This window comes from Sceloporus undulatus, chromosome 4 (genome assembly GCF_019175285.1).
Source record: "Sceloporus undulatus isolate JIND9_A2432 ecotype Alabama chromosome 4, SceUnd_v1.1, whole genome shotgun sequence".
Lineage (NCBI taxonomy): Eukaryota > Metazoa > Chordata > Lepidosauria > Squamata > Phrynosomatidae > Sceloporus > Sceloporus undulatus.
The window spans coordinates 43,050,125-43,077,357 of record NC_056525.1 but is presented as its reverse complement, the minus strand read 5'-3'; the positions used below and the strand labels follow the sequence as shown (position 1 = coordinate 43,077,357).

Genomic DNA, 27,233 nt, shown 5'->3' with positions numbered 1-27,233 from the left:
CTCAGAGAAGTTGGGGGCAGAGACAATGTCAAAATGGTCCTTCAACAAATACCACAACATTTAAGCTTAAAGCTCCTATCCACATACCTAAGTCTGAGGAGAAGTATTTCCACTTTTTAGAATCTATGTAGACATACTTGTACAAAAGCTCAGAAGCTGCAAAAGAATGATGTGATGGGTAAGTGAACATAGCCAGCCGTGTACCTCCACCAGGCAAGACCCAGTCTTCAGGTTTTCATTTGGCTATTGGTAAAACTGGCTTGTAAACAGTGTTTATTAAAATTATATATCAATGTCACATGCAGATTGTAGGCTTTAATTTAATTTAAACTTAGAAGAAATATTAATCTCTTAATTTCAGCTATCTTAATAGAAGTAATGCTTTCTATTACATGAAATATCTTCATTATCCACCCTAAAAAAGAATATTGTTTCTACTGGCATAATGTGCTATATGATGTTTAGACTAGAAAGGTTGTTTGAATTTTGGGATGAGACATAAATCTGTTCTTGAAGTCCACAAGCACACCCCCCCACACACACACACTTTTCAGTCAAATAATCTCTTTCTTTTATACATATAGAGCAGTAGTCTTCTACAACTGTCTACAATTAGTAGCCACCGTAATTGCTGAGGGAGGCCATCACAATAAAACAAGTGTATTAAGGTAATCGGGTGACAGTCCTGCTGCAAGATTCCAGCTAGAAACACAGGCTCCAGCCCCAACAGGTTAGAGAAATAATTTGTGAAGCCAAACAGGCTAGTCTGGATTCAGTGCAAAAAGTGAAACTGCAGCCATACCCTATTCATAAATCATTTAAAACAAAACATTAACAAAAAAATTCAGAGAAAAGCCTGGAACATTGTTAATTAATTCTTGTGCAACTACCTAAAAATATGATAATGCTTTACATGAATAACTTCAACTTCAACCAGGTTCCTTTTATCCCCACCCAGAACACATTCTATCCAAAGAAGGTGGACAACAGGGTGAGAAATACTAGCAAACAAACAAACAAACAAACATGTAAACTACTCTTCTAGGCAGATTTACAGCCCAGTCCTGAAGAGATCTTTATGCTGAACTAAGTCCCCTTGAGTTCACTGCAGCTTAATTCAGTGTATAAAGTGCATGTATAAGATAACAAACATGTAACATTTTTTGCCTCTTTCTACTGTATGATTTTTAAACACTTTTTGCCTGAAACCATTGGAGCATCAAAAGCTTACAGCATGTATATTAGTGTTTTGTTTGGCCCCATAAAGGTATCACTGGTGGATTTGGGATGTCATTGTACTTTGCTATATGACCAATACCAACATGAAGTTCCAAAAGTAAAAGCTGCCGTTTTTCTCCGTTTTACCTTCGGTTCATTTTCACATTATTTCACGTTTGCAAAAACGTTGGGTGATAAATTTTCCACATTTGTGGGTTTTTAAAAATGTAAATCTAGTTTAAATCCCATTTCTGAATGGGATTTCTCTAGAGTGATAAAGTCCCATCCTTGGATACATTATATACATGTAATATGTGCCAACATTGCGCAGTGGTTGGAGTGTTGGACTATGACATTGGAGAACAGGGTTTGAATTCCCCTTCAACCATGCAAACCCACTGGGTGATCTTGGTGAGTCACACTCTCTCAGCCTCATGGGATGGCAATGGCAAAACCCCTCTGAAGAAACAGTCCAAGAAAACCCTGCGACAGATTCTCCATAAGTCAGAAGTGACTTGAAGGCACACGATAACAACAATATAAAATAGCAGTAAAAGAGTCACCACCCACTCTTTCTAGACAGAGTTGCATCACTGACTCCTTCTGTTCTCCCAAAGTCAATTTTCCACAAAGAGGATCTGCAACACTGTTTACTCGGAATTAACTAGCGGTTTGAGCACTGGACTATGACTCTGGCGATCAGGGTTCGATTCCCCGCTTGAGCAGACAAACCCACTGGGTGACCCTGGGCATGTCACACTGTCTCATCCTCAGAGGATGGCAATGACAAACTCTCACTGAAGAACCTGCCAAGGTTGGCCTTAGGGGTCGCCACAAGTAAAAATGGACTTGGGTTCCCACAACAACAAAGGTGCCTTTCCCCCAGCACTGGATGTTCCCAGCACCTTCTCAGGCTCTGTGTTTTACTGTCAACTAAGGCAGCAGCCCTCTGGGCAATAGGACAGGCGACTTGAAAGCACACACACACACAACACACACACACACAACACAAGAGCCCCCAAAGTGACAAAGCTCTTCAAGGTAAAGAGGGCTTGGAAGGCAGGCAGGGAGAAACATCTTAGGAGTAGGGTGACCAGATGTCCTCTTTTCCCAGGCTGTGTCCTCCATTTCAACCTTCTGTCCAGGAAGAGTTCCAAAAATGTCCTCCATTTTGAGCAGAAGCATGCATTTCTATTTTATATAAGTGTTTTTAGCTTTTATTTTTGAATGTCCTCCATTTTGAGCATGACTAAGAAGCATCAATTTCTATTTCGATGTATCAAAATAAAATTATTTGGAAACGTCCTCCATTTTGAGCATGGCTAAGAAGCATGGTTTTATATTTTGAGGAGTGTTTTAAGTGTTTATTTTGGAATGTCCTCCATTTTGAGCATGGCCAAGGACCACAGATTTCTATTTTAAATGAATGGTTTTAGCTTTTCTTTTGGAATCAAGGTAAACTCATTCTTCATGAAATGTAAAGTCATGATAAACCTAGATCATGACAGAAATAAGCGCTCAAAACACTCACAGAAAAATAAACTCCTGCTTCTAAGCCCTGCTCAAAATGGAGGACATTTTTGCTGGAATGGAGGCCATGTCCTGGAAAAGGAGGGCCTCTGATCACCTTGTCCTACATGCAAAATGTAGTAACAGAAAAAAATGTAGGACACAAAGAAAAATGTAGGGCATTGCCAAATAGAAGATGGAAACACTCATATAAAATAGAAACGCATGCTTCTTAGTCTTGCTCAAAATGGAGGACATTTTTTGGGAATGTCTCTTGGCCAGAAGAAGGCTAAAATGGAGGACATGTCAGACATTATAAGCCCAGAGGAGGAGGACAAAACGAGACAAAAAATGTAGGATATTGCCGAACAAAAAGATGCAAACGCTGCCAGAAATATAAACTCTTGCTCAAAATGGAGGACCTTGTGGAACGCCTCTTGAGCAGAAGGCGGCTGGGATGGAGGACGTGTCCTGGAAAAGGAGGACCTTGCCCTAAGCTCCAAGGAGGACAAGGCCCTGGGGGGAAATAAATGCAGGACATTGACGTAAAATAGAGGACAAGCTCTAGAACACTCGTGTAAAATAGAAAGGCAAGCTTCTTAGCCCTGCTCAAAAGGGAGGACCTTGTGGAACTCACCTGGGCAGAAGGAGGCTGGGATGGAGGACGTGTCCTGGAAAAGGAGGACGTGCCTGGTCCCCCTCCCTCCTTGGGATTCATGCACACAAGCCCAGCCAGCAAAGGCACCTACCTACCTTCCTGAGGCCAGGAGACCCAGAAGGGGAAGGAACAAGGGAGCTCAGGTAGCCAGCCCTTCTGGAGCCTCCCTGAGCAAGAGGCAGCCCTGCTGCTGCAGCCACTCAGCTCAGGCTCCTCGTCGCAACAGACTCAGCCGAGAGCAGGAGAAGGAGAAGAGGAGGCGGCTGCTGCTGCTGCTGCTGCCCAGTGCCCAGCCTGGAGGCGACTGGCTGGCTGCTGGTCTCCTGCGCAGGCGCACAGCCTCCCAGCAGGACTAGTCAGCAGGCTGGAGGGTGGCCCAGCCACGTCCTCCTTTTCCAGGACACGCCCTCCATCATCCCAGCCTTTTTCTGCCCAGGAACCATCCCAACATCATGCCCTCCCTTTTGGGCAGTAACTAAGAAGCATGCATGTATATTCTATATTATTGAGGTTTTGTTTGGTTTGGGCATTCTTTTTATGTCCTACATTTCCCTTGTCCTTCTTTGCAGTCAGGACCAAGGTGCCCAGAAGTCCTCCTTTTCCAGGACACGCCCTCCATTCTAGCCTCCTTCTGCCCAGGAACCACTACAACATGTCCTCTCTTTTGAGCAGGGCTAAGAAGCATGCATTTATATTCCTAACAATGTTTCAAGCTTTTATTTGGCAATGTCTTACATTTTTCTTGAATGTCCTACATTTCCCAGGCCCTTGCCCAGAGGTCCTCCTTTTCCAGGACAGGACCTCCATTTCAGTCTTCTGCCCAGGAATTATTCCAGTATATCCTCCCTTTTGATCAGGACTAAGAAGCATGCATTTTTATTTTATATGAGTCTTTTGAGGTTTTATTTGGGCCATTTTTCTTGAATGTCCTACATTTCCCAGGCCCTTGTCTTCCTTTGCAGACAGGAGAGGGTGACCAGAGCTCCTCCTTTTCCAGGACAGGTCCTCCATTTCAGCTTTCTTCTGTCCAGGAGGAGTTCCAAAAATGTCCTCCCATTTTGGGCAGGGCTAAGAAGCATGCATTTATGATCCCGCCTCAATCCATCGGGAGAAGCTGGAAATCAAAATAAATTATTATTACTATTACTATTATATTTCTATGAGTGTTTTGGTTTTTATTTTGGCAGTATCCTATATTTTCCGTGAATGTCCTCTGTGGTTAGGACAGAGTGACCAGAGGTCCTCCTTTTCCAGGACGTATCCTGTTTCAGCCTTCTGTCCAAGAACCATTCTAAAATGTCCTCCATTTTGATCATAATTAAGAAGCATACGTTTCTATTTATATTAGTGTTTTTAGCTTTTTATTTGCCAACATCCTACATTTTTCTCAGCTGCCCTCCATTTTCCAGTGCCTTCTCTTCCTCCTTTGGGGTTATGATATCTGACATGTCCTCCATTTCAGCCTTCTTCTGTCCAGGAGGCATTCCAACATGTCCTCCTTTTTGAGCAGAGCTAAGAAGCACGAATTTCTATTTCTGTGAGTATTTTGAGTTTTAATTTGGGCATGTCTTCCATTTTTCTGGAAAGCCTTACATTTTTGCTTAGTGGGAAAATTAGAAATAACATGTCTCTGGGGGGGAAGTGCAATGAATCTTCCTAGTAGTGGTGGTGATGGAGACTGACCTTCTGGAAAAGTTGACCATGATGTTTGAATGCCCGAATAATCTCAGGATCAACCATTCAACTTCATGCCAACGAACATGGTCCCCATCTATCAATTATTCCAACTATAATAGCAATCATTACTATCTACCTCTTTCACAGAGTTGCTGCTCCATATAAATTTTGGTATAAATGATAGCCCTTAATGACCCCTAGATGAACTCTAGTAGCCTGTCCACCATTGCCAGCAAGGCATGAGGACATGCACACACACCCCTGAGGGGCACCCACATCATCATATCTAGGGAGTTGCATAAGAGGATTATCATAGGACCAGGAAGAGCAAATGTTTGCCTTGCCTGAGGCTCTTGCCCCTTCCCCAGGTCTGTTGTCCGAGCAGCTTAAGACCCCTAAGACAATCAGACAGGGACATCCAGGTGAAAAGAAAGTAATTAAACACCTTTGTTCTCACCATCATGCACCTTTGCCAGAAGCAAGATTTTGCCTATAAATACTCCCAGATTTGCCTGTTCACTGTGGGCCAGTCTGGATTTCAGGGGGAAGCTCTGTCCCCTTTGAATCCTGACCTGACTCCTGGCCAGTCATTCCATGGCTGAGCCTCATGCCATCCTCATCATATTCCATTTGGATTCCTGGAGGGAGTTTACATTCTGGTACGTATCACCCCAGTGATGCCTAAAATCCTATTCCATGCTAACTCCTGCTTTTCCTGAGCCTTGAATGCATGTGTGTGTATGCACAACGAATGTATTTCCCCTATTTCAATAAATTAGACATCTAGTTATTAAAGTCTGTCTCAGCTCTATTTATTGGAATCCCCTGGTCTACTCCATATACATAACAGGAGACGATTCTGCAAGGGCTGTCGTAGCAGGCCCTCCTCTTGCAATATTTGAGCTAATAACAATAATAATAAAATTCCCCTAAACGGACCCTTGGCTACAGAGTAGCTTAGAGATAGATTGACTTACTCATTGCTATGTGCTCTAAGCAGTTTGGGTGACTCTACAGCATGTTGTGCTTTGGGGTTTGTATATGTGTGTGTGTGTTTGCTGTGTTGATTGTGCGTGCCTGTTTCGTCTTGTGTTTTTTAAAAACTTTTTGTAACTATATAAAGCATATGAAAATAATTTTTAAAAGTCCTATATTTTGCAGTGCCTTGTCCTCCTTTGTGGTAAAGGCCATCTGGTTACCATGGGATGGAGAGAACCACAGAATATAAACTGGAGAATTAGGAAACAGGAGATGGTTTGTTCGGTTGACATCCACCTGGGCATTGCTGACAAGGGTGCGGTTTTTGGGTGGGTTTTCTTTGGAATGGTATGCTTACCCAAGAGATGATCTACTGTCTGAAAGAATTCAAAGACATAGCCATGTTGGCCCGGAAAAAAACACGCATCTGAGGAAACAGGCTCAAGTCTACGAAAGCTCATGCTACCAATTACTTTCTATTAGTTAGTTTCAAAGGTGCTTCAAGATCACGTTGCATACTGTCTGAAATAAAGGTTTTCAGAGGGATAGCTGTGTTAGTTTGTTGCAACAAAAACAACAGAGTCCCATAGTATCTCTAAAAACACATTTACAATACTGTATGTTGTATTTATTTTACAGCAAAGCTTCAATAAAATTGATGAGGATAAAACAGCAACACAGGCTGAGTCTCCCTTATCTGAAATGCTTGGGATGTGAAGTGTTTTGAATTTGTTTGGATTTTGGAATATTGGTATATACATAATGGGACATTTTGGAGATGAGACTCTATAAACATGACAATCATTTATGTTTCGTATACATCTTAGACAAATAGCCTCAAGGTAATTTTATAGATGATATTTGAAATAATTTTGTGCATGAAACAAAGTCTGGGTGCACTGAACCATCCAAAAGCACAGGTGTCACTATCTCAGCCACACATGAAAAAAGCTTTGGATTTGGAGTAATTCAGATTTTGGAATTCCAGATAAGGGAGACTGAACTCTTGTAGCTGTAACTTGACTGATGCTTAAAAATTAGTAAAACAGGGCCAGTAAGATGTCCCAACAAGTTACTTGTTCAGCTCAATAAACTGCATCAGACTTACTCCCAAGACAAGCAGTGTGCTTTGTGTCATTTAAAAGTGTAGCAATTTTATGTCAGCGGCTTTTAAAAAGTCTTTTAAGGTGCATGTACAGAAATACTACTTGGCTAATGCTAGTTTTGTTTTTGTTTTGTTTTTCAAAGTACTAAAGCCATATTCGGAAATGCTTTTTGGGTCACATGGATGTACTCTTATGTTGGTGGTCTATAACAGGAGAACTTGGGCAGACAATACTCTCATAGGCCATTATCAGATGAGTGTGGAACTGGGGGTCTTCTGCACTGGGCGGTTCGAATTCGCGTTATTTCGCAAAGTACCATCATACCTGGGAGTCCTTCCGCATTGGCAGGATTCAAATTGGCCAATCCTTGCGCGAAGTGCATCAGTGCAGAATGTTTTGTCAAACCGGAGCTCAACATGCAGATGGGCCGATCGTATCGGCCGCCTCGCACAATGCTCAGTGGTGCCCTGCATGGGTTTGCGACCTAAAACGCTTCCGGGGTGAAAGGGGAGGTCCCGTCATGACAGCCCGGTAAACAGTGGAGAGCCAGCTCATGCACATTAACAATCGCGATACAACGTGCCCGTTACTGTTTCCTCTCTACATCCTGCTTGGTTTTAATGTAACCATGACCTTCCCTTGCAACAAATTAGCAATGCCCGGTTTCTGCGTGGTGTGTGTGTGGTGAGTTGTGTGGATGTATTCTGGGGGGGGGGAGGAGCAGTTCCAGCGGCGTCAAAGAGGCTGGATGGCCATCTAAGTCAATGGGGATGCTTTGATTAAGAGTTCCGCATGGCAGAAGGAGGTTGGACTGGATGGCCTTTCTTGGGGTCGCCGTGATTCCAGCGGCTCCTCCTCCTCCTCCCGGCTGGGATCCAGCCTGGGCTGCATCCCCAGGCAGGGAACAGGCAGGCGCGGGCCGCTAGAATCGCGGCGATCGCCGCCGTTCCAGCGGCCTCCTCCTCCTCCTCCCGGCTTGAGAGGCAGCAGGCTGGCTCCCAAGCCGGGAGGAGGAGGAAGGCTGCTGGAACCGCGATTCTAGCGGCCCCCGCACCTCTTCCCTGCCTGGGATGCAACCTAGGCTGGCTCCCAAGCCAGGAGGAGGAGGAGGAGGCTGCTGGAACCGCGATTCCAGCGGCCCCCGCGCCTCTTCCCTGCCTGGGATGCAGCCTAGGCTGGCTCCCAAGCCGGGAGGAGGAGGAGGAGGCCGCTGGAACCGCAATTCCAGCGGCCCCCGCGCCTCTTCCCTGCCTGGGATGCAGCCAGGGATGCCTCTCAAGCCGGGAGGAGGAGGAGGAGGCCGCTGGCCCCCCCCCCCCCCGCTTCCCTGGAACCGGCAAGAGGAAAGACCCACCGGAAGTAAAAATTGGAATCTGGGGGTCTTGCGATGGAATTCAGGACTGGGTAGTCACACCAGACCCATTCGCACTGAGATCGAACAGAGCCCCAATCCAGGATATCGCCAATCCCCTTATCAGCGCACTGGCCAACACGCTCCAAAAGGAGGAGCCAGTACGCATTCAGTTCAGCAGCTCTCGCATTCACGTGAGTGCGGATGGGGCCATTCGAATGCTGGTATGATGGTACTTTGCGAAATAACGTGAATTCGAACCGCCCAGTGCAGAAGACCTCCAGTTCCACACTCATCTGATAAGGGCCATTATCTCACAGGAAGGTGAAAACAAACTCTGAACAAATCTTGAAAGAAAACTCTGTGATAGGATTGCCATAAGTTGGAAACGACATGAAGGCAACAACAACATTACACAGAGGAAGCCTCAGTTACTGCCTGACCTACAAAAAGAACCAGATTGTTTATCAAGGATTAGTGGGACAGAGCCTTTTGCTGTCACAAGCTGAGCTGCTGTGGTATTATTCAGAGTGATTACCATTAAAGATGTTTAAATTTAAAGCCATGCACACAGAGTAACATGACTGCTGGAGTCCACTTATAAGCAAGGCAAAGAGAAAAGAGGTTTGTTGTTAATTGCTGTCAAAGTCTACTTTGACGTATGGCAATCCCATGAATGAGACTTCCAGGTCACCCTGTCATCAACAGACTTCCATAGGTCTTGCAGACTCAGGGCTGTGGGTTCCTTAGAATCAGAGTTGGAGGAGACCACAAGGGCCATCCAATCCAACCCCCTGCCATGCAGGAACTCACAATCAAAATATCCTAAGGAGGAGACTTCACCACTCTCTGAAGGAGTGTGTTGCACTGTTGAACAACTCTTACTGTTAGGAAGTTCTTCCTAAACTTTAAGTTGAATCTCTTTTCCTGTAGTCTGAATCCATTGCTTGTTGTCTTAGGCACGTTCCTGACGGGCCCTATTGGGCGCTGTTGTTATGTGTGAGGGGCGGCGCTTCCTGACACGCCTTGCCCCTCGCACATAATGAGGGAGTCAAAATGGCAGCACCCTATACAGATGGACGCCACCATTTTGACATGACGGACGCTTAGTGTCCGCACGTCTCAGCGCCCGTGTGATGCTGCAAGGGTGCCATTGGTGCCCTGCGACGTCACAATGGCGCCAGAAAAAGAAGCCGCTTTTTGTGGCTTCTTTTTGCTGCCCTAGGGAACCGCGCAGTTTGTCTGCTGTGGTTCCCTCACGCAGCAAAGAAGGGCGGCGGCAGGCCACCCTTTTGGGTGGTCTGTAAAACACCTTAGTCTCTAAAGCAGCAGAAAACAAGCTTGCTCCTTCTTCTATATGATACCGTTTTGAATATTTAAACAGGGCTATCATATCACCTCTTAACTGTCTCCTATCCAGGCTAAACATACCCAGCTCCCCAAGTCAATCTTCACAGGGCAAGGTTTCCAGATCTTTCACCATTTTAGCCACCCTCCTTTGGATACGCTCCAGTTTCTCAACATCAGCCTGGAACAGATGAGCCTTTGAGGCACCCTTGTCACATGGGAGGGTTGCCTGGTGGGCGGAGCGCCCACACGCTCTGCAACCCTTGCACATGATGAGGGCATAACAATGGGTGCCACTATTGTTACATAAGTGCTGTGTGGCATCCGCACACACCGCACGGCACTTACATAATGAGTGCGCCATTGACGCACTCATTACACCGCCGCAGTGGCAGAAAGAGAAACCATTTTTTGCGGGTTCCTTTTTCGCCGGCAGGAAGCCGCATGGTTTGTCTGCTGCGTTTTCCCCTGGCAGAAAACTAGGCATCGGCAGACCGCCCTTTTTGGGTGGTCTCTACTGGGCCATCCTTTTTGAATTGTGGTGCCCAGAAGTGGACACAGTATTCCAGATGAGGCCTGACCAAAGCAGAATAGAGTTGCACTATTACTTGATTAAACCTGTCCATCTATAATACAGTCATCCTCTTTTCTTACTGCCTTACCAAATATTATCATCTTTCCTAGTGAATCATGTCTTCTCCTGATATGTCCAAAGTACAACAGTCTAATTATAATCAGTTTGGCTAATAGGGAGAATTCAGGCCTGAATTGCTCTAGGACCTATTTATTGGGTTTTTCTTTTTAGCAGTTCATGGTATTCACAGAACCCTTTCCCAGAAGTATGGCTCCATACTTGATGTTATTTCAAGGGAAACCTAATATTTTAACTGTATAGCAAAAAGAAGGTGAAATTCCCCCATCTCAATATGGTTGAGATTAAAATAGTTCCCAACAGATCCCTCCCAAATTTGAATGTATGCAGTTAAATTAATGGGCAAACCTTAGATTAAGATGCCCAGCAGCACTACAAAACAAAGCTGCTATACCACATGTTCTGCTTTACCCAAACTCATAATGACCAAATAACAAAACCAAACCAAGGACAGGGGTTGCCGTAGGAAATAAATTTGTTGGTTCAGTGATTATATTGAATTTGGAATCAGTCATGTTTCAACTGACTTATTGAATAGTTAACAAGTACAAATGGGGGTGGTATTGCTTTTAATTAGAATAAAGTACTGTATGTACTGTTACACACAACCAACACTCAAAGCTGACTTCTGAAGGATTACAATTTTAATTTTACATAAAATTAACAGAAATTCTGCGCAGATAGAAAAAAGCAATTACATTCAAATTAATAAATTCAGATGGGTTGTTTTCAGTCATAAGTCTGTTTGTTTTTAATTGTCATCCTGCCAGCAAATTAGCAATTTTTCAAATGCCTCTATGTATGTTTTATTACTCCTAACAGCTCATTATTTAATAATTATTTGAGATGTAACTATATTACTTTTCATTTTTAAAATACTAAAGCAGTTTATGCTATTGCAATGTTTAAAAACACAATATACATTAAAATCAGATAATGGGTAATAAGGGAGAAACGAAACAATGGAATAATCACTAATAAGGGTAATTATTATGGTAAGGTGAGTAACCTAGTACTGAAACTAAGCAGATAACAAAAAATGCCTGGACAAACAAGTAAATATTCAAGTGCCATCACTGGAAACCCACCTGATATAAATTAAGAGCTCATTCCACAGTGAGAACACCAAAGCAGAGAAGGCCCTCCTCCAGCCTGCAAATTTCTATTTAAATCTTAAGCCTTATGATTTTAGCTCTTTCATATTGTGTAAACTGGTAGCAAAGGCTGTATTGGGCAATTGTATGTGCTCGCAGTATCAACAACGGGGCATGCATTATTTTTTTTATAAATTAGAGTATGAAAAAATAAGCTAAGAATTTGTCTGCTTCCATGTGAACTTTATTTTATGTATGCACAAGCAGTAAAACAAGAAAGACTCATGATGCTACAAGCAACTAATATGTGCAACATCAGTTTCAGCCTCTCTGAAAAAAGACTTCCCGGAGCTGCCTGAAGTGGAAAGTGTTTCTGTTGCCCACATTAACCTAGTTTTTTAGTCCTATTGACTAATTAAACTGCCTATAGGAAGGTACAAAGTAATTAATTTTAAAATAGATTTTAAAAACTAGGGTGTGTGAGAAAATGTACTGTAAGTAATAATTATGTTTTGAGCTTTGTAGACTATAACTAACAAAATAAATTAGCACTGTAGAAATTGTTTTAAACAGTCCTTTTTTAATACCAGTTCTAAATAGTTACACAGCTTGAGATGGCAAATAAATACATGCAAATAAAAGAAGGAACCTGGTGATCTTAAACTCGCTGCTGTTAGAAATCTGTAAAGGTTTCCTAAGTCTGACTGGCTTTGCTTCTGGCCAGAATCCTTTTGGGACTTTTGACACTTCACGTTTACCCTCTGTATTTCAGTTTCTTATTCACTGATATGTATACTATTTGATATACTGTGGTAGTTACCAGACCTCACAATATTTTTGGAGGGTTCAAGGTAGACCATGATGGAGTTGTCTACTTTTCAGGCATATTTTTGCACCTGCTTATTTAGTGGCAAACACATAAAAACTGCATGCTGTGCTGTCACATTCAGTATTGTTGAAATTAGTTTATTACACTCAAATGGACACTTGACTTTTAAAAAACACTGACAAGTAGTAACTGATGGAAGGAAAATTTCAGAACACTTCCAGAACATCAGTCATTGAGTACAACAGCAGCAATCAAAGAGAGGGGAGGATCCTCCTGCCCCTGCCTACTTGTAACACTCACCCTGCTGGTTTCTCAGGCTGCATCCACACTACATAAATAATCTGGTTTGACACCACTTTAACTGTCATGGATCAATGCTATGGAATTCAGGAAACTACAGCTACAGTTATCAGGATTCCATAGCATTGAGTCATGGCAGTTAAAGTGATGTCAAGCCAGATTATTTCTGAAGTGCAGATGCAGGCTCAATGACTAAATAGGGAAAGTCATATCTGAAGATGGCCAGGAGATGCATTTGGGACCATTTTTCTTTGTGTCATGTTAATCACCAACAGCAAGAATCCCCCCCCCCCCAAGTGGGATGGTACAGAAGCACATTGCTAAAAATAGTTGTTGTCTCTTCCTTTTCATTTTTCACTTTTCTGTATACCTCTGTACCTCTTGGAGGGTAAATAAGCTTTAAAAGTTGCCCATGTAAAACCACTCTGTTTCAGCTCAAAACGCAGCTTAGAAACATGACTTTTTGGGAGTGGAATTCTACAATGTCAGTAGCTACAGTAATTGGGGGATTCTGGAACATCAAGTCTGGAAAAAGTTACTTTTCAAAGTTCTGATTCAACATGATGTCAGTCATTCTTAATAATGTTTTCCATTAATTGGTTTACCGTTAATTCTGTCTGAATTATGGAGTCACAGCATGTTCAGTGGGGTGGGATTACACTTGAGTACGTCTATATAGGCTTGCAGTGTTTGAGTTTCTAGAAGTATACAATTACCTCTTGCTGCAATCAGGATTCCTCTGGGCATCTAAGACTATTAAGCCATTACATGAAGGATGACTGCTTGTAAAAACAAACCAGTAAGAGCAGAAAGAATGACAGTTATCACCAAAGAGTTATAAAATGTGGAATGTTTCTACCAGGATAGTAGCCTCTGGCTCTGTTTGTACTAGATCTGCTGTGATAAAGAAATGCAAAAGAGATTAGTTGCTGTCTCTTACAAGTAACTTTAAACTTTCAACCTAAAAAATTCCAGAGGAGTAGCCACGCTATTTTTTTGTAGCAAAACAAATTGGAGTCAGGTGGCACATGTATTTGGTATAAGCTTCAGGCTGCATGTACACTGCAAAAACAATGCAGTTTGAGACTGCTCTAGCCATGACTCAATGCAGATACAACCTGATTGAGTGAGAGCCCACTTTGTCATATACATTAAATATGGTCCTTTATTGGCAGATGTATGAGTATAGAAAGAAAGGTAAGGATTTACTGGTATGTATAAGAGCCAGCCTGGAGTAGTGGTTGGAGTGTTGGAGAACAGGGTTTGAATCCCAGCTCAGCCATGTAAACCCACTGGGTGACCTTGAGCAAGTCACAATCTCTCAGCCTCAGTGGCCATGACAAACCTCTCTCCGAAGAAACTTGCCAAAATAGGCTCAGGGCCTTAGCGTCACCATAAGTCAGAAACTATTGGAAGGCCCACAACAACAACAACAACAACAACAACAACAACAACAACAACAGCAAATAGAACAAAAGGGTAAGCAAAATGGTAGGCAATGCAATAGCTGTTACATTTATTATAAAGAACACAAGAGAGTCCTGTACTCACAGCTACAAAGCAGGGGTGTAGATATGAGGGAGGGCACACTGAGGGCATTGCCCCCTATGAAATATTATTTCAGTCTCCATATTTATGTTACTGCAGTAGCTTAAAATCTCAGTTGAGCTTTTTGACATATACTGTATTTTAGTTATTCAAAGAAAAAAGTTAGCCAAAGTTACCAGGGAAATGTAAATAAGACAAATAATTCTAGATGTGAATGGTTTTCACTAATTTAGGCTCCAATCACAGTACGAAAATAATCCGGGATGAATCCAAATTGAATCCTTGTTGTTCAGACACATCCCAAATGCACTTGATGCACTTTATTGGGGGGGGGGGCCAAAAACCCCACTTAGCCATTTTTTCCTGGGTTTTCCAGAAAGATTCACATTGTAAGCAGTGTGGATAAGCTTCTGAATCAATTCGGATCACTGGTATCGTTGATTCTCCTTGAAAGCAAGGGAGGTAGCTTCATTTTAACCGAAAACAATGGCATGTGTGAACATAAGTTACAATTACTTGAAGAGATTCGTGAATCCAAAACAAAATGGGAACAACAAACCCAATATGCATTGATCCGCATCTCTTTGGGACCAAAAAAAAAAAATGAGAGTGAATGCTCCCAAATCTCTGCAACAGTAGGAAAGTTTAACTTTTGGAAACAGAATTCTTATTGGGGGTACAATGTCCTCATTTGCCTTCCATGTAATGATTCTCATGACAAAAGTGACCCTCCCTAGGAACACCTCCTGGGTGTATATGCCTGAGGAGGGTCAGCTTGAAATAAATATCAAATATTCCAAATTATAATACCTCAGCCATTAAGGGAACAGTTGCCTCCTTTGATATTCCGCAAAAGACTAGAAATTGTACATACACACTGTTTTAAAGAGAAGCTCTAGCATACAGTTGGATTTATAAAGGGGGACTGAGGTTGTAGTGCAGTCCTCAAAGCCATTTTTCCTCTCCTGCTTTTTAAGCAATTGTCTTGCTTTGTGCATTCATTAGCAGTTGAAAGGAATAATTATTAATCCATTATTTTGAAGGGTTTTTGTTCCCATTTGTAATGTGACATATCTTAGGTTAATGAGCATTATGGCTTTCGTTTTTGCTCTTTTGTGTCTTCAAGTCATTTCTGACTAATTTTGTGGCAAAATCCTTCTCTTTATGGATAAATCTCTATTAGATACTGTCATAGGCCCCTTACAGACAGACCAAAATAAAGCTGCTTCAAGTCACTTTGGAGGTATGCTATTTAAATGATGCTTGTGTCCTAAGAGTCCGGAAGCCATGCCAAAGCTACACTCCGGTCCTTAGGACTGGAGTGTGGCCTTGGCACAGCTTCTGGACACTTAGGACGCATGAAGCATTTAAACAACATACCTCCAAAGTGACCCGAAGCAGCTTTATTTTGGCCTGTCTGAATGGAGCCATAGTCTTTTTGAGTCCAAATTCTAATATTGGACCATTAAAATTTTAGTACCTATTGATGTTCTGCTGATAAATAGACTAACATCTCTTAAGACTTATATAACTGGAAGCTAAAGGTGTTACTTTAAAAGTTTTTGTTGATTGATAGCTATTAGCTACTGGACAAACATCAAGTCTGAGTGTGAACTGAATAATTTGGCATCTTCCATGCAGCCTGAAACTGATGTTTCAATTTGTCATGAAAGATTTTAATAAGGCTATAAAGGAAGCAATTATATTTAGGAAACTGATGCTTCTTTAAAGACTAGCATTTTGCTTCCTGGATGATAAATGTTTTTTGCTACACATTTGTTCTTACTGGCCATCAAGTTGATTTTGGCTTATGACAACCTTGTGAATGAGAGATTTCCAAGGGCCCTGGGTCTTCTTAGGTCTTGCAAATGCACAGCTATGGCCTTCTTGTTTGAATCAATCTACCTGCAATATGGTCTTCCCCCTTTCCTGTTGCTTTCCATTTTGCTGAGCAATATTATCTCCAGTGGGTCATGTTGTCTCATAAAATGTCCAAAGGATACCAGACTCAGCGTAGTCATTTTGGCTTCTCAGTTTTGATTAAGGACTGGACCTAGATATACATTACCTTTAACTATTTTGATATCTTTATTTTTCCTTTAAAATTATGTAAAGCATATGTGGTCATTATTACTTCCTCTGCTCAACCTATATGTTTGTAGATAAATGAATACATAGTGGGGAATCCAGGTCTGCAATACTGTTTTTCCATATACAGGATCATCCTGCAAACAGCTTTATTCCTGCCGTTTGAGCCAGGGGGGCAGGGGGTTTGGATCTGAAACACTACTAGAGTAAATACACTGAATCAACAAAAGAACTTAGTCTCTATTTACTTTACATACATTGTATTTATTCAGTGATTGAATTCTTGTTGGTACCAATTACTGGTTTCGGGCCAAGATTATCATTTTTTCTTTTGTGGGGTACTTGCAAAATAAATAAAATCTTTGCGTGCAGGTTACAAGTTCAGGATTTTTACCATTTCATTTTGCTTTCTGCTAAACCTTTCCAAGTGTGATGCCATGATTAAAAAGTAAGGAAAAGTCCACCCACGGTTTGGTCCCCACTGCCACCTAGTGTCTGGCTTTTTAAACAGAGAAAGAACCTACTGAGGTCAAAGGCAGTGTTTTCCAACTAGGGCTGCATCCACACTGCAGAAATAATCTGGTTTGACCCCACTTTAACTGCCATGGCGCCATGCTATAGAATTCTGGGAAAGGTAGTTTGTTGTGGCACCTCTGGTACAAAATGTTGCCTGAAGATACGTACCTGAAGTTTAAACATGCATCTGAGGAAGTAGGCTAAAGCCTACAGAATCTAGTGCTACCAACTTCTTTCTTTCAGTCTCAAAGGTGCCACAAGATAGATGCCTTTGCATAGTGATTTCCCAGACTAACACGGCTATGGCTTTGAATGCCTAACGTTGCCACTGTAATACATGCCTTGTTTAAATCCTGGCTGAGTTTTTGTGACAGTGCAGTCTACCTGAGGGTTGTCTTTAGAAACTGGAAACTTTAGCAGATGTTACGGGAAACAAATCTGCTTTTGAAACAGCTTCGCTGGCTATTGCTCCGTTTCTGGGCAGAATTAAATAATAATAATAATAATAATAATAATTTGTTTTATTTATATACCGCTATTTCAAAGATCATAGCGGTGAACAGCAAGTAAGCTAATTAGCAAGTAAGCTAATTTGCCCCCAACAGTCTGGGTACTCATTTTAGCTTCCTCCTCGGAAGGATGCAAGCCTGAGTCGAACTCGCAACCTTGTGGTTTTGAGTGAATGGCTGCAGTACAGGCATTTAACCACTGCGCCACCAGGGCTATAAAAATGGCTATAAAAGCCCCAAACGGTTTAGGCCCAGGCTCTCTGAAAGGCCACATCTCTCTCAATGAAGCTCTTCGGGGGAATACTTTCTCTTAGGAGTTTATCACACGCAAGCAATACAGGAAATGCATTGTTGCTGAAATCCTGAAAGTAAAATGGAGGACATGACCAAACAAAAGCTAAAAACACTAATATAACTATAAACCCGTGCTCCTTCGTCATGCTCAAAATGGAGGATGCTTTGGAAATTTCCTGCTGGACAGGAGTCTGAAATGTAGGACATGTCCTGGAAAAGGAGGACATGTCGGAAATGACTTGAAGGCACACAACAATGACGCCAACAACAACTCGCCAAAGCATCCCTGAGTATTCCTTAAGAAAACCCTATGAAATTTATGGGGTCGCCAGGAGAGTCACACTCTCTCAGCCTTGCTTCTCAGTGCAGTTCTATTTATTTATCTATTTATTTATTTATTATTTACTGAAGCGCTCCTTGTTTACTATGTGTGTAAACTAATGGCCTCCAACTGGGGATTAACTTTAGCCACCTCAAGGGACGCCTGGCTGAGAGGACCCTGAGAGCCCCTGCCTGGGGTCGAACTCCCAACATTGCGGTTTGTGAGCGAGCGGCTGCAATACCGGCATTTAACCGCTGCGCCACCAGGGCTGCTATACTATATAAGTGCTCTGGCCGGTTGCTTTATGGGATTTGCAGTTCAGGGAGGCTGCCGTTTAGAATTCTCAACCAGAGGGATGTTAGGCCTCAGTGAACTACAAAGACCAGGATGCAACGGGAGGCATAGTCTCCTCAAGGTCTCTCAAGAGTGCCCTTGAAGCCGACCTATCCGGGCCCGCCCCTGAGTTCTCGCGAGATCTATAATCTCGGTGCGAAACCTCGCGATGGCAGGCAAGCAGCCATCGCGAGGGCAGGAAGCAGCGGAGGGAGAGCGGGCGTCTGCTGCGCTCGGCCGGGCGGACCCCGCGGCGTTTGGGTACGGAAGGCGGCCGGGAGGGCCCTTGTGGGGACCGCATTCGCCCCTCGATCTTCCTCGCCGCGCCCCGAAGTGCCCCAATTCCGGGGAGAACCGGACGCGTCCTCCATTCTCAGCCTCCTCCTGTCCAACGCACAGACTAAGAACCAGGCGTCCTCCTTTTCCAGGACGCGTCCTACATTTCCCAGCCTCCTCCTCTCAAGGAGGGATTCAAAATGTCCTCCTTTTTGAGTTTATATTTGATATGAATGTTTTGAGCTGTCGAAGGCGGGCGGGGTGTCGTCCTCCCCTTTCCTTCGACGTCCTACATTCTCTTGTGCCTTGGCCTCATTTGCGGCGAGGACCTCTGGCGTCCTCCTTTTCCAGGGCACGTCCTCCATTCTCAGCCTCTTTCTATCCAGGAGGCATTCCCAAAAACAGTGCCCCCATTTTGAGAAAGACTAAGAAGAAGCTTGGAGTTATGTTTCATGAGTGTTTTGAGTGTTTTTTAATTTTGGCCATGCCTCCCACTTCGATTCAGCGTCTTCCATTTTGCCTCACTGTCCTCCATTGTGTGGTGAGAACCTCTGGGCCAGGGTGAACAGGTGTCCTCCTTTTATAGGACGCATCCTACATTGCCAGCCTTCTTCTGTCCCGGAGGGATTTCAGAAATGTCCTCCATTTTGAGAAAGACTAAGAAGCATGAGTTTATATTTCTGTGGATGTTTTAAGCTTTTATTTGGTCCTGTCCACCTCAACATTAGGAAGAAGACCATCCTGACAGTAAAAGCTGTTAGATAGTGGAGCCTCCTTCTTTGGAGGTCTTTAAACAGAGGCTCCTACGTTTCAGGGTACCTTTTTGGCCTCCTTGGCCCCCCGCTGATTGTGGGGTATCTCTCCTAATAGAGATGTAGGTGGTGCCTCCTTTGACTTCCAAATTATGGGCTTCTCTTACCACTTGGCTAGACTTGGAAGCCCATGGGATCAGGGTGGACAAGGAGGACAAGGCACCGCAGAATGGGGGGCATTCAAGAGAAATGGGGGGCGTGCCCAAAATAGAAACTCAGAACACTGCTATAACTATAAATGTGTGCTTCCTGGTCGTGCTCTAAATTAATAATATTAGTAAATTTTATTTATATCCCTCCTTTCCGAAAGGATCAAGGCGGGTTACAAGAGAATACGTAAATACATGATACATGCATAACTTAAAATTACATGTTCCCCTAATCCCTTACTTTAAAATACCAACACTATAAATACAAACATTCTTATGTTTTCCTATTGATTGCCACTGTATTGATGTTGCTTATTGTTATTGCCTGCTTTATACGGCTGGGGGACTGGGAAGGAATGAGTTTGTTTTTTATTGTTCTTCCACTGTTGTTAGCCGCCCGGATTCCTCGTTGATTTATTATTATTTATTAAATTAAAATCGCTTTGAAATAGGCAAGGTTGGGGAGAGACGTTTGGACAGACGAAGGGCATTTGGAGGGCATTTGGGGATTCCCCCTGGACAGAAGGGTGAAAGGTAGGTCATGTCCTGGAAAAGGAGGACCTCTGGTCACTTTGCTTGAGGTGAAAACTGCTGAGCAACAATCAATGTTCGGTTTGTTGTCTCCGTGTTTACACTCCTTGGTTTAGGCATGGTCATATTTTGGAGAAACATGCTCCTATTTCCCCCTAAGTGGTATATAATACAAGTGCTTGTAACGTCATTGTGTGGTTTGTTTGTTTTTGTTGTTCCAGCTACAGTCTACTCTACAGAGACATTATGTACTCAGAGTGGAGGTCCCTACACCTTGTAATTCAAAATGATAAGGGCCATACCAGTGTACTTCACAGCTATCCTGAGAACGTGGGGAGGGAGGTGGCAAACGCAGTGGTTCGCCCCCTTGGCCAAGTCTTGAATGCTCCATCAGCTGTTGGAAATGAGAGTTCATTGAAAACAGACAAAGAAGTAAGTATGCACCTGAAGAACGTGTAGTCCCACCTCTTGTTGTGTGCCTTCAAGTTGCTTCTGATTTATGTCAACCGTATAATGGTTTGTTGGCAAGTTTCTTCAGAATGGGTTTGCCATTGCCTCCCTCTGAGGCTGAGGGAATGTGACTTGTGCTTGAGATCACTCAGTGGATTTCCATGGCTGAGCCGGGATTTGAACCCTGGTCTCCAGAGTCCTACTCCAACACTCAAACCACTGAACCACCTCTATTTATGTGAAATTCCACATGAATTGCATGTGTTGTTCCACCTCTATTTCATGTGGAATTATCAGTTATTCATATGTTACAGTGAGAAGCAAAATTTCAGTGTTGTGATGTATCCGTTTCTGTGCGGTTTGGAGAAAAGCCATCTACGATTAATTCATAGCAAAAGAGAACAGTTTTTTCAGTGTTATATATACACAGATGAATTATTTATTTCATTGCATTTAATTTAATTGGATTGCAGTAATGAATGTTTTTGAGTGAAAAGTTGCTTCAATTGTATTGTAGACAGTCTCATTATTGCAGCGTATATCCATGACAGTCAGGTTTTGATTGTGAATTAAGTTTTCTTCACTCAGTACTGGATCAGCTGGACCTTTGTCAGAACTTGCGTTTACATATGCTACGTGAGTGGTGTTCATTTGGAGGAAGCTACCAAGTGAGAGACATGTTAAAAATATATTAACTTTTTTCAAAGGTAAAATGGACCATGGAAGTGGTTTGTTATGGACTCACTCTTCCTATAGACGGTGAGACTGTGAAGCACTGTGTTGATGTATATACAGACTGGATTATGGCTCTCGTTTTACCCAAGGACACCATTCCTCTACCTGTTATTAAAGAACCAAATCTTTATGTTCAGAGCATTCTCAAACATCTACAAAATCTTTTTGTACCAAGGTAAGCAGCAATGAATTGCAAAAGAGTTGTCCCTCCATATTCACTAGGGTTAGGGGAACAAGACCCCCGTGAATATGGAAAAAACGCAAATAACAAAAACACGGTTTTTACCTGAGAGGACACCTCTCTAGGAATCTCAAGGTTCTCCAGTGCAACTCTGTGGTCAATGTCCAACATACACTGACCATAGAATGGCACTGGAGTAGCTACAAATGGTCTTTCAGTGCAACTTTTAGTTAAAGTTGCCTATAGAGTTGCACTAGAGGACCTAGATATTCCTAGAGAGAACATATTAATGAAATCTGTGAATAATCAAATCTGCAAATATCAAATCCGCAAATATGGAGGGATGACTGTAGTTTCATTTATCCAATGTTGCTCCTAGCCAGCTGTTTCAGACATGGGTAGTTTCTAACCTTAATGTTGTTGTTGTTTGTCTTCAAGTCATTTCTGACTTATGGTGACTGTAAGAGTTTTCATGGCAAGATTTGTTCAGAGGTGGTTTGCTTTCTCTGAAGGTGATTTAGTGGGGCTTGCTAAAGTCACGCAGGGGTTTACCATGGTTGAGCAGGGATTTGAACCCAGGTTTCTCAGTGTCCTAGTCTAAGATCCCAACCACTACTCCATCTCATCCCCTAACATACTTATTTTGAAATACTATTAAAAGTTGACTCAATATGGGATATAAATCATTCTCATTATTTTATGATATCAAAGCTGGATTTTGATAGGTGTATGATAAGAATATTGTCAAATAGAATTGGAAGTTCTAAGGAGAAATGGTTTTAAAGGATTCACTGAATGTGGAGAAAGTAGTAAAGTTTAAAAAGAGCTCATTTCAAAATCTATTTTTTTTGTGCCCATATTTCAGTTGATGAACTGTATATTGGTTACTTCCAAAATAAAGGTTAGCAGGACTTTTTTTTTTTTTTAACACAACCCCATTCCCAAAGGCCCATTATCAGGAGCAGTTCACTAAAGTCCAAAACACACTGCAGAAATAATCCAGTTTGAGACAGCTTTAACTGCCCTGGATCAGTGCTAGGGAATCCTGGGAATTGTAGTGTGTCATGGCACCAGAGCTCTCTGACAGAGAAGGCTAAACAAAACGACACCTTCACAAAATGAATTCCCTAGCCTTGAGCCCCGGCAGTTCAACTGGTCTCAAACTGGATTATTTCTGCAGTGTGTTTGGGACCTAACATGAGAAAAGAAGCTGTCAGATCTAGCACAAAATGTTTATTTAAAAAATTCAGTATGCTATATATTTCAGTGCATGCTCTTCCTAGGAGCAGTCTCTGAAAAATCAATAACTTAATACAATTATGCTTCCTTAAAAAGTTTTGACAATTTGACACACTTCTTTTCAAAATGATAAGGACAGTGTATAGAAAATGAAGAATTTATGTACTTCTAGAAAGGAGTAATGACAGCTCCTTTCATCAAAGATAACGAACACTGATGGTATATCAGACCTCTGCTAGGCCCACCTTATGAAACTGGTAGGCCTGCTCTACCCATTGCTTGGATATTTTGACAATGAAGGCTCTTTTCTTAATTCAGTCTAACATTTTACTTACAAGCATTTTATAATGAGACTGTCTCTAAACTAACCTTGCTAGTACTCCCTGCAGATTATATTTGTGAAGATGTAAGTAGTGTTTTTTCCCTCATACAGACAGGATCAATCTTCCAGTCAAATTAAATTGTGTTTGCAAGTTTTGAGAGCTGTCCAGAAATTGGCTCGTGAGTCGACTACTATGGCTAGAGAAACATGGGAAGTATTATTATTGTTTCTACTGCAAATTAATGATTCCTTACTGGCAGCTCCAACAGTGCAAGGTTTGTCGCTTAGCCTTTTCTGTCCTTACTGTTTGTGAGTGTGTGTCTTCCGCCTGAGTGTGACAGGTTCCGCCTGAGTGTGACTGTTATGGTGATCCTCCAGGTTTTGTTCTGTCTAGGAAAAATAATATTAAATTTCCATACACTCATATAAGAAGGTGCCCACTATATTGATCTCCATGTTGTTTACAGAGTCCTTGGTGTTCCCTTTGCTGTCTGTTTTCTTCATTCACAAAGCTTTAGGTAGTGATTTTTCAGGCTTCAGCCATTTTGCTCACCATGGCAAGTATGGTATGTTTCTCTTTGACAAATATGACAGATGTGGTTGGTTTTATTTCCGATTTTGAACTTCCTGAACAAGGTGGAGAGTTTCTAGCTGTTATTGCAACAAGCCTAGTTAGCACTAGAATTGGGGATAGCTGTATACTCAAGGAGCACAGAGAACTTGCAGAGCCAAAACAGGTAGTACCACATGTATACTGACTAATTCTGTTCTGTTGGAAAAAAGTAGACATAGAGGTTTGGACGCAGCATTTGAGGCACCATCAGGCAGCTCTGCTCTCCCATGATATCTTTCTACCTGCATTACTCTTGGGAAAGGGTGGAGGAATGGGGCTTATCTAAAGGGATGGATTTTGAGAGGCTTTACAGGCAAGAGACTGTAAAAAATTATAGATGTTTAGTTTTTGTATTTTAAAAAATAATTATGAATAATTCTTATTACAGCAATAGTTAGTGTTGTAATTTTGGATCAGAATGAAAGAGCTCTGCTATATTAGAGCAAAATCCTGTCCATAGTGTGTACCTGCCTATTAGATACAGTGGAGATGTCCTATTAATGGTGCCATGTTTTATAAAATTCAGCATGTGGCCACTCAAGACAGAGTGTTCAGGCGTGCCCAACCATGAAATTCCCTCCCCAACAGAGATGGTTAATACAAAGTTTTAAAAGCTTTTAGCATCACACTCACTATGGTGAGCAGAATGATTGTAAGTTTTAAAGAAGTGACATGTGACTGCTTAGACTGTCTTCACAATTTCCCACTTTCATATAAATTACAACTGTTAAGAAATTTCCAGGTTCAACATTATTTAAATTTTACACTACAGTAGAACAGACATTCCCACAGTAGTACTAATGTCAGCTTTGGTGAGGGTGATATAAATTGGGACAACAAAGAGGTGGCAGACAAAATATTTAACTGAATGTAGAGTGGACCTCTATATAGATGTTTTCAAGTTAGAAACATTAACTGAGGTTCAAAACACATGGCAGAAATTATACAGTTTGAGACCACTTTAACTCCCCAGGGAATCCTGGGAATTGTAGTTTATTGTGGCATCAGAGCTCTCTGGCAGAGAAGGTTAAATGTCTCACAAAACTACTGTTCCCAGAATTCCCTAGCATTGAGCCAGAGCAATAGTGCTTTGGACCTGAGAGATCGGATAAGTGTCTTCCATGTTACAGTTGTTTTGACCCTCAGTCACTGAACAACAGGAGCCTTGACTGCTCTTTTTCTGGGCTTATAGATTCTTGGGTTCTCTCTGCTCTTTCATGATCTCAGCATATACTTTGCCTACACATTTTAAAGCGATTTTGCCAATCTTTTACAGCTAAAAAAATCTAAAGTTGACACTTGTAAATGTGTGTGTGTGTGTGTGTGTGTGTGTGTGTAGCCTGCTATGTAGTTTTGAACATAACTGATTACTTTAGTACAGCAGTTTAAAAAAATAAAGAAATCATGGGTGTGTTAGTATACAGTAAACAAACTCCAGTTGTCAAGCTGGATATGTGTTTGAGGTGTTTTTCAGTTAATGTTTTACAGTGTAAAAATACGTGAAAGATTTCTAGGGATTAAGAAGATTCCCCCAAAAGTTTGTTAAAAACATATTTTGGAGGTAGGATTAAACAATTTATCTGCTTTATTCCTATTCTAGGTGGTATTGCTGAGAATCTGGCTGAGAAGTTGATTGGTGTGTTGTTTGAAGTTTGGCTACTAGCTTGTTCCCGGTGCTTCCCCACACCACCTTACTGGAAAACTGCCAAAGAGATGGTTGCAAACTGGAGGCATCATTCTGCAGTAGTGGAGCAATGGAGCAAAGTAATCTGTGCCCTTACTGCTAGGTAAGTGAAAAGGTATTTTCCCCCAGCTTCAGTTTGATAGTATAGTTCCCTCATTCCTGGAACCTTCTTCCTCTGCATGCACGGCTTATCATTTCCCTAACCAGCTTTAAAGCTGAGCTGAAAACCATATTGTTTAGGGAAGCGTTCTCAGGGAATTTGTGATTGTTATCTGGCTGTCTGACAATATTTGATGTGATGTGATTTGTTTGATATTTAATGTTTTTAATCTGTTTTTCCTTTCTATATGGTAATTTTATCTATTCCTCTTTTAATTGTTATTATCTTAGAATGTACGCCTTGGGCAGGCTTTTCTTTACAGTGGTACCCCGGGATACGAAAGCACCGCCTTACGAAATTTCCGGGATACGAAAAAATCCCATAGGAAAAAACTGTTCCGGGTTACGTTTTTTTTCCGGCTTACGATTTTTGGTGCTTTTCGCGCTTTTTCGGCAGCGGCGCACGAAAGGCGGCTTTCCCCAGCGGCTAGCAGCACTAGGGCCTTTTTCGGGGTTACGAACGAAAAAATCGGGGTACGAACAGCCGGACGGCGGAACGAATAAAATTTCGTAACCCGAGGCACCACTGTACTCATAATTTTACCGACTTTGTACAGCGCTGTGTATAATTACAGCGCTATAGAAATAAAGTTTAATAATAATAATAATAATATAGTTGAGCTTTCCACTTTTACGATGACATATTTAGTACATTCTAGCACCCTTGCCAGTTTTATGCTCCAGTAAAACCAGAAGATAGGTTTCACTGCTCCTCTGAAATAAAAATTCTAATTCAGCCCCACCTATAAAGTGGCTCATCAAAAATGGACTCTTGCCTTTGTTCTCAGGTTCAGCTGTCACTTAGGCCTGTTACAGACAGCCAAAATAAAGCTGCTTCGAGTCACAGTGGAGGTATGGTGTTTCAATGATGCATGCATCAAAGCCACACTCCAGCCCTAAGGACTGGAGCGTGGCTTTGGTGTGGCTTCTGGACACTTAGGACACATGCATCATTGAAACACCATACCTCCACTGTGACTCGAAGCAGCTTTATTTTGGCTGTCTGTAACAGGCCTTAGAATCATAGAATAATAGAGTTGGGAGGGACCACAAGGGCCATCCATTCCAATCCCCAACAGATGGCCATCCAGCCTGTGTTTAACTTAGGTAATATACCTGTTTTGGGGGAGTTCAGGGTGACCATGATTGAATTCCCCTCCAGTAATATATTAAAGAATTGCAAACCGAAATAGAAAACTGATACATCAGAGAGAAACTATGCTGGACGTATAGGCAACAGATTAGCCTAAGGTTTGCTGTAGCTCATTCTCAGAAATGCTGAACCCTGATTTAATGTTGCATTCCTAAGGAGACCACTGTGTCTTTGATACTTAGGCCTCAAGCAAACGGGGCAAAAGGAGTGGCCAGAGGCCGCTCCTGCCCTAATTGCAGGACTGCAGCAACTGCATGTGCCTGGCCCCAATCCAGGCCGCCACGGTCCTGAATTGGCTTGTCGAAAAGGAACATTTTTTCTGCTCCTTTTTGGCCTGGCTCTTCTGGGTTAGGACAGGCTTGACGCTGTTTCCAGCTGCGTTTGGGGCATGCGTCATGTAAACACTATGCCCCAAACGCCAACATACAGCAGCCCTTTTGGCCTGTCTTGTTTCAGGCCTTAGTTAGGCAACTGATCATTATGAGTAGACATAATTGTATTATTATTATTATTATTATTATTATTATTATTATTTATAAGGCGCTGTAAATGTACATGGCGCTGTACAAAAACCAAATAAAATCAAGGATATATAAAAAG

At 42.2% G+C, this 27,233-nt stretch overlaps 2 protein-coding genes across 9 annotated transcripts in view; one reads left to right on the top strand and one right to left on the bottom strand.

The window, feature by feature from the left end:
• NDRG3 (NDRG family member 3) overlaps nt 1-3,703 on the bottom strand; it is a 72,393-nt gene extending 68,690 nt beyond the window's left edge. For 2 of the 4 annotated variants that reach the window (XM_042464706.1, XM_042464708.1), the window contains exon 1: nt 3,481-3,703. The gene's annotated coding sequence lies outside the window, so the exon portion shown is untranslated. Of the gene's footprint in view, nt 1-3,476 lie in introns of all 4 variants that reach the window. The other 2 variants (XM_042464711.1, XM_042464712.1) reach the window with 2 other exon arrangements.
• Nucleotides 3,704-18,497: 14,794 nt separating this feature from the next.
• RALGAPB (Ral GTPase activating protein non-catalytic subunit beta) overlaps nt 18,498-27,233 on the top strand; it is a 67,071-nt gene continuing 58,335 nt past the window's right edge. For all 5 annotated transcript variants that reach the window (XM_042461997.1, XM_042461996.1, XM_042461995.1 and 2 more), the window contains exons 1-5: nt 18,498-18,590; nt 20,319-20,529; nt 21,255-21,457; nt 23,136-23,299; nt 25,238-25,424. In XM_042461997.1, the coding sequence (XP_042317931.1) occupies nt 18,499-18,590; nt 20,319-20,529; nt 21,255-21,457; nt 23,136-23,299; nt 25,238-25,424 (857 nt within the window). In that variant the 5' untranslated portion in view covers nt 18,498. The remainder of the gene's footprint in view (nt 18,591-20,318; nt 20,530-21,254; nt 21,458-23,135; nt 23,300-25,237; nt 25,425-27,233) is intronic.